The sequence below is a fragment of the Lepus europaeus genome, chromosome 5, assembly GCF_033115175.1.
Source record: "Lepus europaeus isolate LE1 chromosome 5, mLepTim1.pri, whole genome shotgun sequence".
Lineage (NCBI taxonomy): Eukaryota > Metazoa > Chordata > Mammalia > Lagomorpha > Leporidae > Lepus > Lepus europaeus.
The window spans coordinates 53,503,733-53,518,740 of NC_084831.1; the positions used below are offsets into that span (position 1 = coordinate 53,503,733).

Here is a 15,008-nt window from a genome sequence, read left to right on the forward strand (position 1 = left end):
GAGAAATTGGACTGTATTTCTCTTTCCTTGTATCTTTCTCAGGTTTAGAAATTAAGGTAATGCTGACTTCATAAAAGGAGTTTGGGAGGAGTCCCTTTGAATTATTTTGAATAGCATGAGAGGAATTGGAATTAATTCTTTAAAAAAAATTTTAAAGATTTTATTCATTTATTTGAGAGGCAGAGTTAGAGAGAGAGGAAGAGACAGAGAAAAAGGTCTTCATCTGCTAGTTCACTCCCAATTGGCAACAACGGCCAGAGCTTGGCTGATCCAAAGCCAGGAGCCAGGAGCTTCTTCTGGGTCTCCCACGTGGGTGTAGGGGCCCAAGCACTTGGACAGTCTTCCACTGCTTTCTCAGGCTGTAGCAGAAAGCTGGAACATCAGGGACTAAAACTGGCACCCCTATGGGATGCTGGTGCCACAGGTGGAGGCTCAGCCCCCACAGCGCTGGCCCCTTTAGTTGTTCTTTAGATGTCTAGTAGAATTCAGCAGTGAAGCCCTCTGTTCCTGGGCTTTTCTTTGTGGGGGGTCTTTATTTCTGATTCAGCCTCCATCTTGGTTATTGGTTTGTTTAGGTTTTCTGTGTCTTCACGGCTCAATTTTGGTAGGTTATATGTGTCCAGAAATCTCTCCATTTGCTTTAGGTTTCCTGATTTGTTGACATACAGCTTTTTATAGTAATTCCTGATGATTCATAAATGAGACCTTTTCTGGGTACAGTATTCTGGGTTGACAGTTTTTTCTCTTAAGACTTGGACTGTATCTCATGATTCTCTTCTAGCCTGAAGCTTTTCTGATGAGAAGTCAACTGTGAGTCCAATTAGAGATCCTCTGAAATTAATCTGGCGTTTCTTTTGTGTACAATTTAGAATCTCTTCTTTGTTTACTGTGGAGAGTTTGACTACAATGTGTTGTGGTGAAGATCTTTTCTGGTCATGTTTATTAGGAGTTCTGTGTGCTTCCTGTAATTGGATGTCTCTTTCTTTCTCCAAATTGAGGAAGTCTTCTATAATTATTTCACTAAAAAGGCCTTCTAATCCATTCTCTCTTTCCATGCCTTCAGCAACTCGTAAGACCTGTATAGTGGGTTTTTGATTGTGTCCCATAAATCTTCAACACTGTTTTGAATTTTTCTAATTTCTTTTTTTTGTTCTGACAAAAATTTTCAGATTTTTCTTCTGACTTGAATATTCTTTTTTTTTTTTTTTTAATGTTTGACTTATTTATTTGAGAGGCAGAGCTAAAGATACTGAAAGGTAGAGATGGAAAGGTCTTCCATCCACTGGTTCACTCCTCAGATGACCGCAATGGCCAGCTGGAGCTGAGCTGATCCAAAGGCAGGAGCCAGGAGCCTCCTCCAGGTCTCCCATGTGGGTACATTGGCCCAGGGACTTGGGCCATTTTCCACTGCTTTCCTAGGCCATAGCAGAGAGCTGGATCGAAAGAGGAGCAGCCGGGGCTAGAACCAGCGCCCATATGGGATGCCAGCACCATAGGGGGAGGATTAATCTACTGCCACAGTGCCAGCCCCGAATATTCGTTCTTCTGCCTCACTTAGTCTGTTGTTAAACTTTCCACTGCATTGTTTATTATGTTAAATTCTTTACTTCTAATATTTCATTCGATTTCTCTTTAAGATCTCAGTTTCATTGGAATAATGTTCATTCATGTCATGTTTGGATTTCTTTAATTTGTGGATTTGCTTTTGATTACTTCTGAATGATCTTAAGATCAATCTTTTGAATTCTGTTTCCGTCATTCCTTCAGTCTCTTCATCTTCACAATCTAGTATGAGGTGTTATGTTCCTTGAGGGCATCATGTTGTCTAAGTTATTTTTTGAATTTCTGTGTTTATTTTTAGGCATTTGTTGAGATACTTTTTTTTTTTTTTTTTCTCCTGTGATGGCTTTTATCTTTGGACTATGCCTCTGTGGCTTAGTGGAGTGTGTGCTCTTTCAGTGAAAATCTGAGGCATGTGCAGGGTGTGGCCTGGGAGCTCTGTTCAGTGCTCCAGGGTGAGGGGACTATCTAAGGTGGCACCCAAATTTGGCATGGCAATTCTTTTTTTTTTTTTTTTTAATCAGTGGGGAGCATCTGATCAGCTCTGTTAGTTGCAAACTCACCTCCTCTCCTCCAAGGTGACAAATGCCTGGGCACTGGCCCCAGTAGGTGCAGTATTCACCCAGAACCACAGAAAGGATCTGTACAGCCCTCAGTGTGATCATGGATCCCGCAACAGTGGCCCTCTCTCCTCTCCAGGAAATCGGTGAACCCTGAGCATGTGGCGCTGCCCTGGAGTCTGCACCGAGACCCATTTACATCCTGTGACCTCCTACATAACCACAGTGTTTTCACAGTCCTGGCACACAGGCTCCCACAGTCACAGGTGCCCAGCACCCCTGTCTGTTCTCCCAGCCAGACCCAGGCATCACCTCTCCACTGGTTGCTGGACGCACAGGCACAAGCTTGTGTAGCTGTTACCTATGTCTAAAATGGCACCCGCCCTCTCTCAGCTAGTTACAGGGTGCTTTTGTCAGGTGGCTGGGGAGAGAGAAGCATGCCCCCTTTTTTCCTTCTAGTTTGGCAGGTACACTGTCCCCCAGAGGGCTCCAAGCCCGACTCATGCCAGCCTCTCCCCGCAGCTTTATTGCCAGTGATGTGGGCCACTGCCGTCTGATCTCACCTCACTCTCCAAAGCTGGTGCTGAGGATCTCTCAGCTGCTGGGGTCCTGTGTTGTGTCTGTGTTTGTGCTGTGCATGCATACCCTCCCTGTAGATTCACATAAGGAGTTTCCGCTGCAGTTTTCTCCCTAACTCTTCCCTGAGATTGTACTTTCTCCAGTTTTCTTTTCATTTTTTTAAACTATCTTTCCCTAGACTAGAGCAGCAAGCTCCCTCTGTAATCTGGCATCTTGGATCCTCTTTATATATTTATTTATTTGAAAGGCAGGGTTACAAAGAGAGAAGGAGAAGCAGAGAGAGAGAGAGAGAGAGAGAGAGGGAGAGACCACCTACCTGCTGGTTTGCTTCCCAGATGGCTGCATCAGGCAGGGCTGGGCAAGCCCAATGCTGGGAGCCAGGACCTTCATCCATGCCTCCCACATGGGCGCAGGGGCCTAACCACTCGGACCATCTTCCACTGGTTTCCCCAGCCATTAGCAGGGAACTGGGTTGGAAGTGAAGCAGCCAAGAGTCAAACCAGCACCCATTTGAGATGCTGGTGTTGCAGCTGTGGCTTAACCCGCTGTGCCACAACTCTGTCCCAGTTTCAGCATATTTAAACAAGATGATTCCTCTGGGAATCTCATTAGTGTCTCCTCATTTAAGATTATTATTTAATATAGACGTGAAATATTAAGTGCAGTTTATTTGGTGTTGGAGAGAATTTTCTGTTCCTTGCTAATGAAGCCAGTTAATTTAGTTTTTATTAGAGATTTACTGTTAAGTGTCTTAAATAAGATTTGGTTGTTTATTTCAACGACATTATTTTTGTAAGTTACAACAGAGGTTTATGACTGGATTATTAATACTACAGAATTATCACAGGTTTTTTTTTTTCATGTAAGGATGTATATTGAACAATTTAAAAGAAGTATATGTCTCTTTTGGAAATACTTAAACTCGCTTTGTAACGTTTTACAGATTTTGGCCTACATTTTCATAATGCTGGCTAATCAGTCTTATTTTCTTATAACACTAAGTGCTACCTGATTTATTTAACTTTCTTTCATTGGGATAAAAGGAAAAATACACTGGGTACAGTACAAGGTAACAATACGAAATTATGTATAGATATCCCTGTTATAATCAGTAATATTTATGTAGCACAATTTATGTAATAAATACAATGAACAAAGTAGAACATTGTTTAGCATGTAAAAATCAAGGGCTTTGGAGTCCAGCTTTGGCCCGTTCAAGGCCATGTCTTCTACAGCCTGGCTGTGACATATTGGGTACCTAGGTTCCTTGACATCTTCACACTTCGGCTTCTTCATCTGTTCTTTGTAACTAATAGTTGTATTTGATTCTCAGAGTAGATGTCAGGACTAGATGAGAAGGGTTGTGAAGAGCTCAGCACAGTGTCTGATGCAAGTCAACACTTTGTGAATATTAACAGCTATGGTCAATTCATGCATACTATTTTAGCCAACATTGTTTCACAGATGGTAGGTATTGTTCTGAACATGAATTTTTTAATAGTTCCAATATTCTCATTTATTTTAAAATTGCATAGAAATTTTACCATTTAGTATAATAGAAAAACTAAGTAATGAGTACACTTTAATGATCTTGACTAGGCAGACATTGTTCTGCAGTTGGATGCTGTGAATTTAATGCACATTTCTCACAGAAAGCCTATTAGTTAAAGCACTGTGTCCTTTAGATTTGTATACTCCTATTGCTGATATTGTCAGTTGGGCTACCTTTTATCTCTCATAAGAGTTTCCTGAATTAGCCCTTACCTGTGTCTTTCTCACCATTTCGTTTTTTTAAAAAAAGATTTATTTATTTACTTGAAAGAGTTACACAGAGAGAGAAGAGGCAGAGATAGAGATAGAGATAGAGAGAGAGAGAGAGAGAGAGAGAGAGGTGTCTTCCATCCGTTGGTTCACTCCCCAACTGGCTGCAATGGCCAGAACTGCACTGATCTGAAGCCAGGAGCCAGGAGCCTCTTCTGGATCTCCCACATGGGGGTACAGGGGCCCAAGGCCTTGATCCATCCTCTATTGCTTTCCCAGGCCACAGCAGAGAGCTGGATCAGAAGTGGATGGCCGGCGCCGCGGCTCAACAGGCTAATCCTCCGCCTTGCGGCTCTGGCACACCGGGTTCTAGTCCCGGTCGGGGCACCGATCCTGTCCCGGTTGCCCCTCTTCCAGGCCAGCTCTCTGCTGTGGCCAGGGAGTGCAGTGGAGGATGGCCCAAGTGCTTGGGCCCTGCATCCCATGGGAGACCAGGAGAAGCACCTGGCTCCTGCCATCAGAACAGAGTGGTGCGCCGGCTGCAGCGCGCCTACCGCGGTGGCCATTGGAGGATGAACCAACGGAAAAGGAAGACCTTTCTCTCTGTCTCCCTCTACTGTCCACTCTGCCTGTCCAAAAAAAAAAAAAAAAAAAAAAAAGTGGAGCAGCCAGGACTTGAACTGCCGCCCTTATTGGATACTGGCACTGCAAGCGGCAGCTTTACCTGCTATGCTACCAGCTCTGGCCCCTCATTTTTATATAGCTATTAGATTACTTAAACTACTGCTTTGTTCCTATCATTCCCTCTCTAAAATCTGCCATTATTCACACTTGCTTACCCATTTAAATCTAATCTCTTGACCATATCTTAGCTGCATTCTCTTATCTGGCTCAGCTTTTCTCTGATATTTCCCTTTTGCTTAAATGTCTGTTTTCTGTGCAGTGCAACTTAAATGTCTCTTTTCCTTGAAAATTTCTGTGAGTCTTTTTGGGATATAATGTCTCGTACTCATCCCTGAAATCGTTGACATTCTGTGATCCTTGAATTCAAGCATATACATATTTTTTGATTCCTACCATATACTTTGCCTTGTGCTAGGTTTCAAGTGTAAACAGGGAACTAAAACCTGCTGCTTGTCTTCTTAGAGCAGAAGCATTTTTCTGATATTCTACCTTGTATTTTAGTTTCTCTCCACTGGATGATAAGATCCTTAAGGGGAACCTTATGATCATTTATATATACATATCTTGTTCTTTAGAAACTTGCCTTGTTTAATTATATGAATGTTCAATTTGTTACACATCTGTTTCTTTAGTAATTATTATTTTCGAAAGCTGAGAATCTGTATGTTTCAATGACACTGTGACTTTTACCATTAATTTCTAGGTTTGTTGGGGCCACATTGAAGATGTTGAACTCATTAATGATGGCTCTGGATTAGGTTTCGGAATAGTTGGAGGAAAATCAAGTGGCGTGGTTGTGAGGACTATAGTTCCTGGAGGATTAGCAGATCGAGTAAGTTGATCTTTGTCACTTTTGTTTTACAAAATTTAAATAGTATGTCTTGAAATGTAATTTTATGATATGATTTCTTGGATACATTACTGTGTAACTAGACTTTAAGTATAACTTTAAAAATGGTTGATTTTCATAACTATCCTGCTTTCTTTTAAACAGTCCCTAAATTGACAGGCTTCTTGATTCTATCAGAGGACAGTGTTGTTTATTGAAAAGAATTGTTACTGAGTATTGCATTTTGAGCATCTGTATATTCTCCAGAGTATCTTTCAAAGATCTCAATGTTAAAATCAGAAGGTTCATGAATTATAAGTATTTGACCCAATGTGTATGGTAAACTTCACTGGATTTAAATTTTTCTTATATTATTAATCTAATGACTGTCCTTCAGTATTTAGCAGTGTTTAAACTGACAGTCAGCCATTACAAAGCTTAGCAACTAATTCTGCTGAGTTTTACGTCAAAGAAAATGTTAAATACCACATTTATTTATAATTAAGAAAAAAATTAAGAGTAGGAGAGTCTTCCAAAACACTGGTTTACTCCTTAATTGCTTGCAACAGCTTGGGTTGGGCCACTATGAAGCCAGGAGTCCAGAACTCCGTCTGGATCTCCAGCATGGGTCTCAGGAACTCAAGTATTTGAGCCATTCCCAGCTGCCTCCCAAGTCTGCATTAGCAAGAAACTGGAATTGGAAGTGGAGCTGGGATCCAAATCCAGGAATTCTGATATGTGTTGCAGGCATCCCAAGCAGCGTCTTAACTACCACCTCAAATACCCGCCCCTACATTTAGTTTTTAGGAATAAGTTTATAAATTTGATTATGAAGCCAGTTGATAATGATAAGTTAGAAATAATTTCAGTTACTCCTACAATCAGAAAAATACATAAAAATTCACTGATTATTGCTAGGTGACATAAATTTTTTCCTTCTAATAGACATACATCTATAAATACCAATAAATTTGCTGTGGAAATGCAGCTTTGAGATAATTCTGCGTCAAGTTTGTTCCATTTTAAATTTTGCAGCCATTAATGTTCCTGTTGTCCCTTCATTTTAGAGTATTTATTTAGCACTTTGTTTGTCAGGGTTTAGTCTGGGCGGTCCCTGAGACCCTTGTAGAGATCTATGAGTTCACAATGGTTTTTGTAATAATTATGTGTGTAAGTATCCTTTTCACCCTGTTGGCATTTGTACTGATGATGCAAAAGCTATGGTAGACTAAAACTGCTGGCTGCTTTACCTGATGTGCCACAATACCAGCCACAGAAGGTTTTTTAAGATGATGCAGGCTAAATGACAAATTTTAGTAAATTTTGACCTTGTTAATACATGTCTTTTAAATATGGTGTGACAAAATGAAGTACCATATAGCATTCCTGCTATATATTGAAGTATGATGGTTGTCTTGGGAAAAAACACTTGCCAGATGAACTAGCCACTTTTTAAATATGGAACGTTTTTATTTTTGAAAGGAAAACTGACAGAAGAAGTATGGTTATTCAGACTTGGGTATTTGGCAGGCATGTCCTTGAAATGAATGAAGTGAGCCTGTTGCTTCAAGGAAAACAACTGACAGTGTGTGTTGGCAATGATAAAATTTGAGCTTTCGAGCAAAAATTAGAATTCTTGAAAAATTTTTGGTACCATGAGCTTGAAATATTCCAATATGTAAATATGTTTCTGATTAGATTTACGATTTTAGCCAGTATGACTTTTAATATTATACAATGAACTATGTCTATATTTGGAGGATCTGCATAGTTCTGTCAGTTGATATTTTCTGAAGACCAATATGTGTTATGAAAAAGTAATTTGTGGATAAAAGATTCACTCAAAATTCAAGGTAATATAATGGATTTGTTTTTTTAATGTTTTATTTATTCATGTGATTGGCAGAGTTACAGACAGAGAGAGGGAGAGACAGAGAGAAAAGTCTTCTGTCTACTGGTTCATTCCACAGATGGCCACAATGGCTGGAGCTGGGCCAATCTGAAGCCAGAAGCCAAGAGCTTCTTCTGGGTCACCTACGCAGGTGCAGTCGCCCAAGCACTTGGGCCATCTTCTACTGCTTTTCCTGGCCATTGCAGAGCTGGATAAGAAGAGGAACAGCTGGGACATAAACAAGTGCCCCTATGGGATACCAGTGCTTCAGGCAAAGGCTTAGCCTCCTGTGCCACAGTGCCAGCCCCATACAATGGATTTTTAAAATATTTATTCGAGAGGTAGAGGTATAGATAGATAGAGATAGATATCTATAGAGTGAGAGTTCCCATCTGCTGAGTCACTCCCCAAATGCCCACCATGGCCAGGGGCTCAGCATGATGTAAAGCTAGGAGCTGAAAATTAAATCTACATCTGCCACATGAGTGGCAGGAACTGAATCACTGGAGTCACCACTGCTGCCTGTCAAGCTCTGCCTTAACATGAAACTGTATTTAGGAATCAGAGGTGGACTTCAGGGGCCAGTGCTGTGGCTTAGCAGGTAAAACTGCCGCCTGCAGTGCCAGCATCCCATATGGGTGCTGGTTCAAGTCTCTGCTGCTCCACTTCTGATCCGGCTCTCTGCTATGGCCTGGGAAAGCAGTGGAGAATGGGTCATGTCCTTGGGCCCCTGCACCCACATGGGAAGACCCAGAGGAGGCTCCTGGCTCCTGGCTTCAGATCAGTGCAGGTTCAGCTGTTGTGGCCAGTTGGGGAGTGAACCAGCAGGTGGAAGACCTCTCTCTCTCTCTGCCTCTCCTTCCCTGTGTAACTCTGACTTTCAAATAAATAAATCTAAAAAATAAAAATCATTGAAGAGAAAAAAAAAAAAAAAAGAGGTGAACTTCAAACTCAAGTACTCCAATATGAGATGTGGTTGTTTTAGCTGCTAGACTAAATGCCCATCCCAGATCAATGGATTTTAATGAAACAGTGTCTGAAAGTTTAATTGGTTTCAGATTGCACATTACAAGAAACCATCACTTGGGGTGGGTGTTGTGGCACAACCAGTTAAATCAGTGTTTTGGGATGCCTACATCCTATATCAGAGTGCCAAGGACCCAGTCCTACCTCTGCTTCCAATACAACTTCCTTCTAATGTGCACCCTGGGAGGCATCAGATGGTGGCTCAAGTACTTGGGTCACTGCCACCTACATGGGAGACCTGGATGGAGTCTCTGGATTTCCTCTTGGCTCAGTCCCAGCAGGAACTGAGAGAATGAACCAGTAGATAGAAGGTATCTCTGTAACCATGTCTGTCACTATAGCTTTCAAATAAATAAAAATAAATGCACAAGCTTTAAAAAGCAGTTGTCAAGTTTTGGTATGTTATAAAAGAAAAAAAGGCTGAAAGGGCTATTAAAATATTCCTCCCTTTTCCCAGCTTTGTATCTGAGACCAAATTTTCTTCATATATTTCAGCCAAAACAACATATTGCAGCAAATTGAATGCTGAAGCAGATATGAGACTCTAGCTTTCTTCTTTTAAGCCAGACATTAAAAATATTTATAAAATTATAAGAAAATAGGACCCTTCTCATTTTTTTCATTTTAGAAAATGTAGTTCTTTTAAAAATTAAAAATGCATATCAGTATATACCAGTATATACAAGGATACTTCAGAAAGCTCAAGGAAACAGAATTAAAAGACCAATTTATTTTAGTGCAAAAAATTTTGAAATCTCTATTTGAATTTTTCATTGTAGACATTTATCATGAACTGTTTAAAGATCTCTTATATAAATCTTTCAATAATTTATATAGTAAATATTTAAAAATTTCTCTGCTGATTTCTAATTCAATAGATACTGTTAGAGATAATGAACCTAAATGAAAGCTCTTCAAGATTCTCTGACTTTTTTTTACTGTTTTATTGATCTACAATTGACATGTAGTAAATTGCACGTGTAATTTAATACCTTTTGATAAACACATGCGTATACACTTATGAATTATCTTTATCAATGAGAGTTCTCCAGAGAGACAGAAAAAATAGGATATATTTGTATATATTAAGAGATTATCTAGGTCCAGAACTGTGGTGCAGTGGGTTAAATCCTTGGCCTGCAGCACCAGCATCCCATATGGGTGCCAGTTCGAGTCCCGGCTACTCCAGTTCCAACCCTACTCTCTGCTATGGCCTGGGAAATCAGTAGAAGGTGGCCCAGGTCCTTGGGACCCTGCGCCCACATGGGAGGCCTGGAAGAAGCTCCTGGCTCCTGACTTCAGATCAGCTCAACTTTGGCCATTGCAGTCATTTTAGGAGTGAACCAGCAGATGGGCTGATGGAAGACCTCTCTCTCTCTCTCTCTCTCTCTCTCTCTCTCTCTCTCTCTGGCTCTAACTTTCTCTATAACTGTTTCAAAATAAAGTAAAATAAATCTTAAAAAAAATTATCTTAAGGAATTAGCTCATACTTGAAGTTTGAAATGTATGGTGCAGACCAGCAGGTTATAAACTCAGCAAGAGTTAATATTTTAGTTTTTGTTTTTTAAAAAGATTTATTTATTTGAGAGGCAGAGTTATAAACAGAAGCCTTCCATCTGCCGGTTCATTCCTCAAATGGCCACAATATCTGGAGCTGGGCTGATCCCATGCACCGCCATGCAGGTGCTTTCTCAAGCCATTAGCAGAGAGCTGGATTGAAAGTGGAGCAGCTGGGACATAAACCAGTGCCCATACCCGGAGCCGGTGCCCCAGGTAGAGGCTCCGCTTAGCTTACTACGCCACAGTGCTGGCCTCTGATTTAGTTATGAGTTTGAAACCTGATGGACAGGCCAGCACCATTTCTCCGGAAACTCAGGCAGTATTTCTGATGTAATCTCGAGGCAGCATTTCTTCTTCAGCAAACCTATTGTTGCTCTAAAGGCCATTAACTCACTGGATGAGGCCCAGTCACATTATCCAGAGTTACCTCCTGTGCATGAAGTCCACTGATGACAGATACTGATCACATCTACAAAATACCATTGCAGCAATGTCTACACTAGTATTAACTAAATAGCTAGTCAAAGTTGACACAAAACATTTAGCCATCATACCATCTGCCACCACCTCAAGATTATGAGCACATGGATTACCCTGACAGTTTCTGGTGACACTTTTAACACCCCCATCCCTGCATCCTCAATACTTTTTAAAAAAGATTTATTTGAAAGACTGACAGGGCCACACACACACACACACACATACATTCCATCCAGTGATTTTACGCCCCAAATGGTCTCAACTGTCAGGCTAAATCAGGAGCCAGGAACTCCATTTGGGTCTCCACAGGGTTGGCAGGGGCCCAATTACTTGGGCCATCTTCTGGTGTCTCCCAGACACATTAGCAGGGATCTGGATTGGAAGCAGAGCAGCTGAGACTTGAACCAGCACTCTGATATGGGATGGCAGCACTGTAGGCAGCAACTTAACCTGCTGTTCCACAATGCCGGCTCCATCTTCAATAGTTTATGAGTATAAAATGGATTCTGAGAATAGGATGTTTAAGAATCATTTTATGGGTTCTTCAGAACACAGGTCTGTGACAAAAAAAAAAAAACAAATAATTCTTTAAAGGTATTTGAGATAATTTTTTTATAACCTGGAAAGGATGAAATAGGGTATCTCTACATCTTTTCCAATATCTCTAGTGCCCTGCATTAGGAATTTTAATAGGCTTATTTGCTGTAGTAATGGTTTTTTCAAAGTACATATGCAGTAGTTATTTTGAAAAACATTTGGGACCAATAAACTTAACAAAATCAAATAGTTTCCTTTACTGTAAGAGTTTTTGGAGCTTTTTAATATATTAATATGTGTTATGAATTTTCACAAGGAGAATATGACGTGCAGTGTTTCCCATTAATCCCCTTGAGGCACTGTTGGGAAAAGCCCAAGTCTGATTTTCACCCTTACTGGAAGGGATCATCACCATTTCAGATCATCAAGGAGGGGGCTAAGGGTATGCCATCGGAGTCATAATGGAGAAGCAAGTGCTTATGCCAGATTTTGATATTTGCCTAATATACATTATTCTCATGTATTCCTCAAAACAGACTTCCAAGTTTTATTTTCGAATTATAGATATGCAAATTGTTAAGAAATTGCCCAAGGCTATAGAACTAGGAAGCTACAAATTGAGGAGTGAGCACTTAACTTTTTGATTCTTAAACCTGAGTGTTAACTGCCTAAGTCTACTTATCCCAAGTTGATCCTAACATTTTTCCTCTTGTATACCGGTAATGGATTGGTGAAACCTATCAGCAAGGAACAGCCAACCCTAAGATCAGCAGAGCTGTTGATTCTTTTCTGCAGGGAATATGATGAGGCCTCGACATAGAGGAGTTTACATTTGTTTCACTTCTCTGTCCCTTTCATCTGAGCTGATAGTATATAAACTCTTTTCAGTGTTATTATAACCTTTTTGTCTCCTTTTTCATGCCAGGCCCTGTTTGGTCCTCAGTTTTGCTCAATGTTACACTTGCTGAAGCTCATTAGGTGACTTTAGCTACAGCACCTTCATTCCCAGTCTGTGGTGCAAAATGTGGCATATATTCTTTTTGATGAATTCTTTTAAATCCACCTACAACCTAAGTAGTCCTTTCAGACAGGAAATATTTAGGATCCTAGCATGTGAGCTTTAGAATCAGACAGATGAATGTTTACATCATTCAACCTACCACTACCCCTGGGCAGATTACTTCTTACCTTACTTCTTTGTTTCTGAAATGGTCTCCAGGACCAACCCCAACTTTGATTTGTTAGGATGCACAAGGTGCAAATACAGTTGTACTCATGGTTGTGATTTATTACATTAAATGAATACAAAGCAAAATGAGCAACAGAAAAGGGTAGGAGGTGAAATTTGGAGGAAATCATGCAAAAGCTTCCGAGAGTCCTTACACAGTAGAGTCCCACTGAAATCTTTCAATAGTAAATTATGAAAACATGTATGAAATATCTTCCATGTGAGCCATTGTGAAGTGTTTAGTATAATGCCTGTTAGTTCACTGTCCCTTTCCTTTCCATTGTAGAAGTTGAGTTGTTCCTAGCTGAGTCCTTCCTAAGTTAACTAACTCTGCATTGTTGCTAAGTCTTTGACTGTTGTTGTTCATGTGGCCTGAACATAGCTTTAACAATATTAAAAAGAATATTATATTTAGGCTGGCACCGCAGCTCACTAGGCTAATCCTCTGCCTGCGGCGCCGGCACACCGGATTCTAGTCCCGGTCAGGGTGCCAGATTCTGTCCCGGTTGCCCCTCTTCCAGGCCAGCTCTCTGCTATGGCCCGGGAGTGCAGTGGAGGATGGCCCAGGTGCTTGGGCCCTGCACCCCATGGGAGACCAGGAGAAGCACCTGGCTCCCGGCTTCGGATCAGCGCTGTGCGCAGTGCGCTGGCCGTGGTGGCCATTGGAGGGTGAACCAACGGCAAAGGAAGACCTTTCTCTCTGTCTTTCTCTCACTGTCCACTCTGCCTATTAAAGAAAAAAAATTATGTTTAATTAAAATGTAATAATTAATTTTTTTTCATTTTATTTATTTGAAAGGCAAAGAGAGAGACGGATATCCCATCCCTTGATTCATTCCCCAAATGCCCACAAAAACCAGGGCTGGGCCAGAACAAAACCTGGAGCCCAAAACCTAGTAAGCGTCTACCATATGTCGGCAAGGACCCAAGTACTAGAGCTTTTATCAGCTGCCTCTCAGGATGAGCATTATTAGGGAACTGGATCAGAAGTAGAGCCACAACTTGAACCCAGATGTATCTTAACTGCTGCCCACCCCATTAATAAATACTCTTTTATATTTTGATTATTATGCTATGTGCTTGAATCTTAGCATAGCTATTTTTTGGCTTTCATTGTTTCATGATTTCTGTTATGGAACAGAAGGAACTTTATCTTTTTTAATTTCCTTGCATAGTAGACAGGTTATGGAAGGAGAATGTTGATCAGAAAGTATCAGTAAAACGCAGTGTTGGGGGCTTCTGGACTTAGACAAGTTAGCTGTCATTTTGGTGTCTTTCCTATCAATCTGACTAATGACTATTTTTGTACTTACACATTCCTTAGAACACCTGTTTTTCTGTAAGAAGAAAATGTTTGACTTTCAGTGACAGATGCAAATTATCTACATCATTTTGAATTAAGAGTTGAAGTAAAATAGGAAAAAGAAATAGTGCCTAAGAAGTGACTAAATATATACTTCATGATGAAATGACTTTTGTTAGTCAAGCCAAGTATGAAAACACTCATTATTCCTAGTCTTTATTCTTTTATCAGGCCATAATTCTGTTCAAGAATAATTTGATTTCCATAGTCAGCTTCACTTTTATTTTTCATCTGGACCGCTGTCTTTCTCTTAAGTAGTTGCTTATTTTAAGTCTGTTACATGTATGAAAATAGAATATAAAATTACCATTATTGAAGTAGAAATACAGGAAATGTTTAATTCTGTTTTCCATACTAATTTGATTATTGCATCTTTTTCCTTTCTCTAAATATTTCCAAATGTTTCTGAATTGAATTGCATTTCTACTACACTGCTTCTCTACTTCCAGTCACTTCTAACACTTTCTGTTGTGTTTATACCAAAGAACAAAGCTTTGTAAGACCTTCCTTCTTGCAAAATGGGAGAAAAGGAAGGATGGGGAATAGATTTTTCAGTGTTAAGCCCTTTTGAAATTTTTCCCTTTAGAATTTTATCTCTATCTTGTAGATAATAGCATCTAGCACCAGGAATATGAAGCTTAGAACTAAATTAACCCAATGTTCATTTCTCTGTTCTCAAGCTAATTATCTACCTTGCTCAGTTGCAAAATATCTGTTTATCTTCTTATTTAAAATTTTGTACTATTATGTAGGCAATTTCTTGAAGAATCAGAAAGCAGTCATTTTATTAGCAGCTCTTGTATTATAAGAGAACAGCTTGTTACAGCAATTTTACTCTGGAGTTATCAGAATATAAGGCAAATGACTAGATGAGAAGAAACATCAATGTGCACCTTGGATTGGATTTTGGGTCTGCCACTCGATAGCTTTGTGACCTTGGTCAAGTGGGT

General features: G+C 40.2%; 1 protein-coding gene across 9 annotated transcripts in view; it reads left to right on the forward strand.

The window, feature by feature from the left end:
* The window catches only part of PATJ (PATJ crumbs cell polarity complex component), a 445,385-nt gene that overhangs the window by 34,710 nt on the left and 395,667 nt on the right, over window positions 1–15,008 (forward strand). For all 9 annotated transcript variants that reach the window (XM_062191443.1, XM_062191441.1, XM_062191445.1 and 6 more), the window contains exon 7: window positions 5,848–5,976. In XM_062191443.1, coding sequence (XP_062047427.1) covers window positions 5,848–5,976 — 129 coding nt within the window. The remainder of the gene's footprint in view (window positions 1–5,847; window positions 5,977–15,008) is intronic.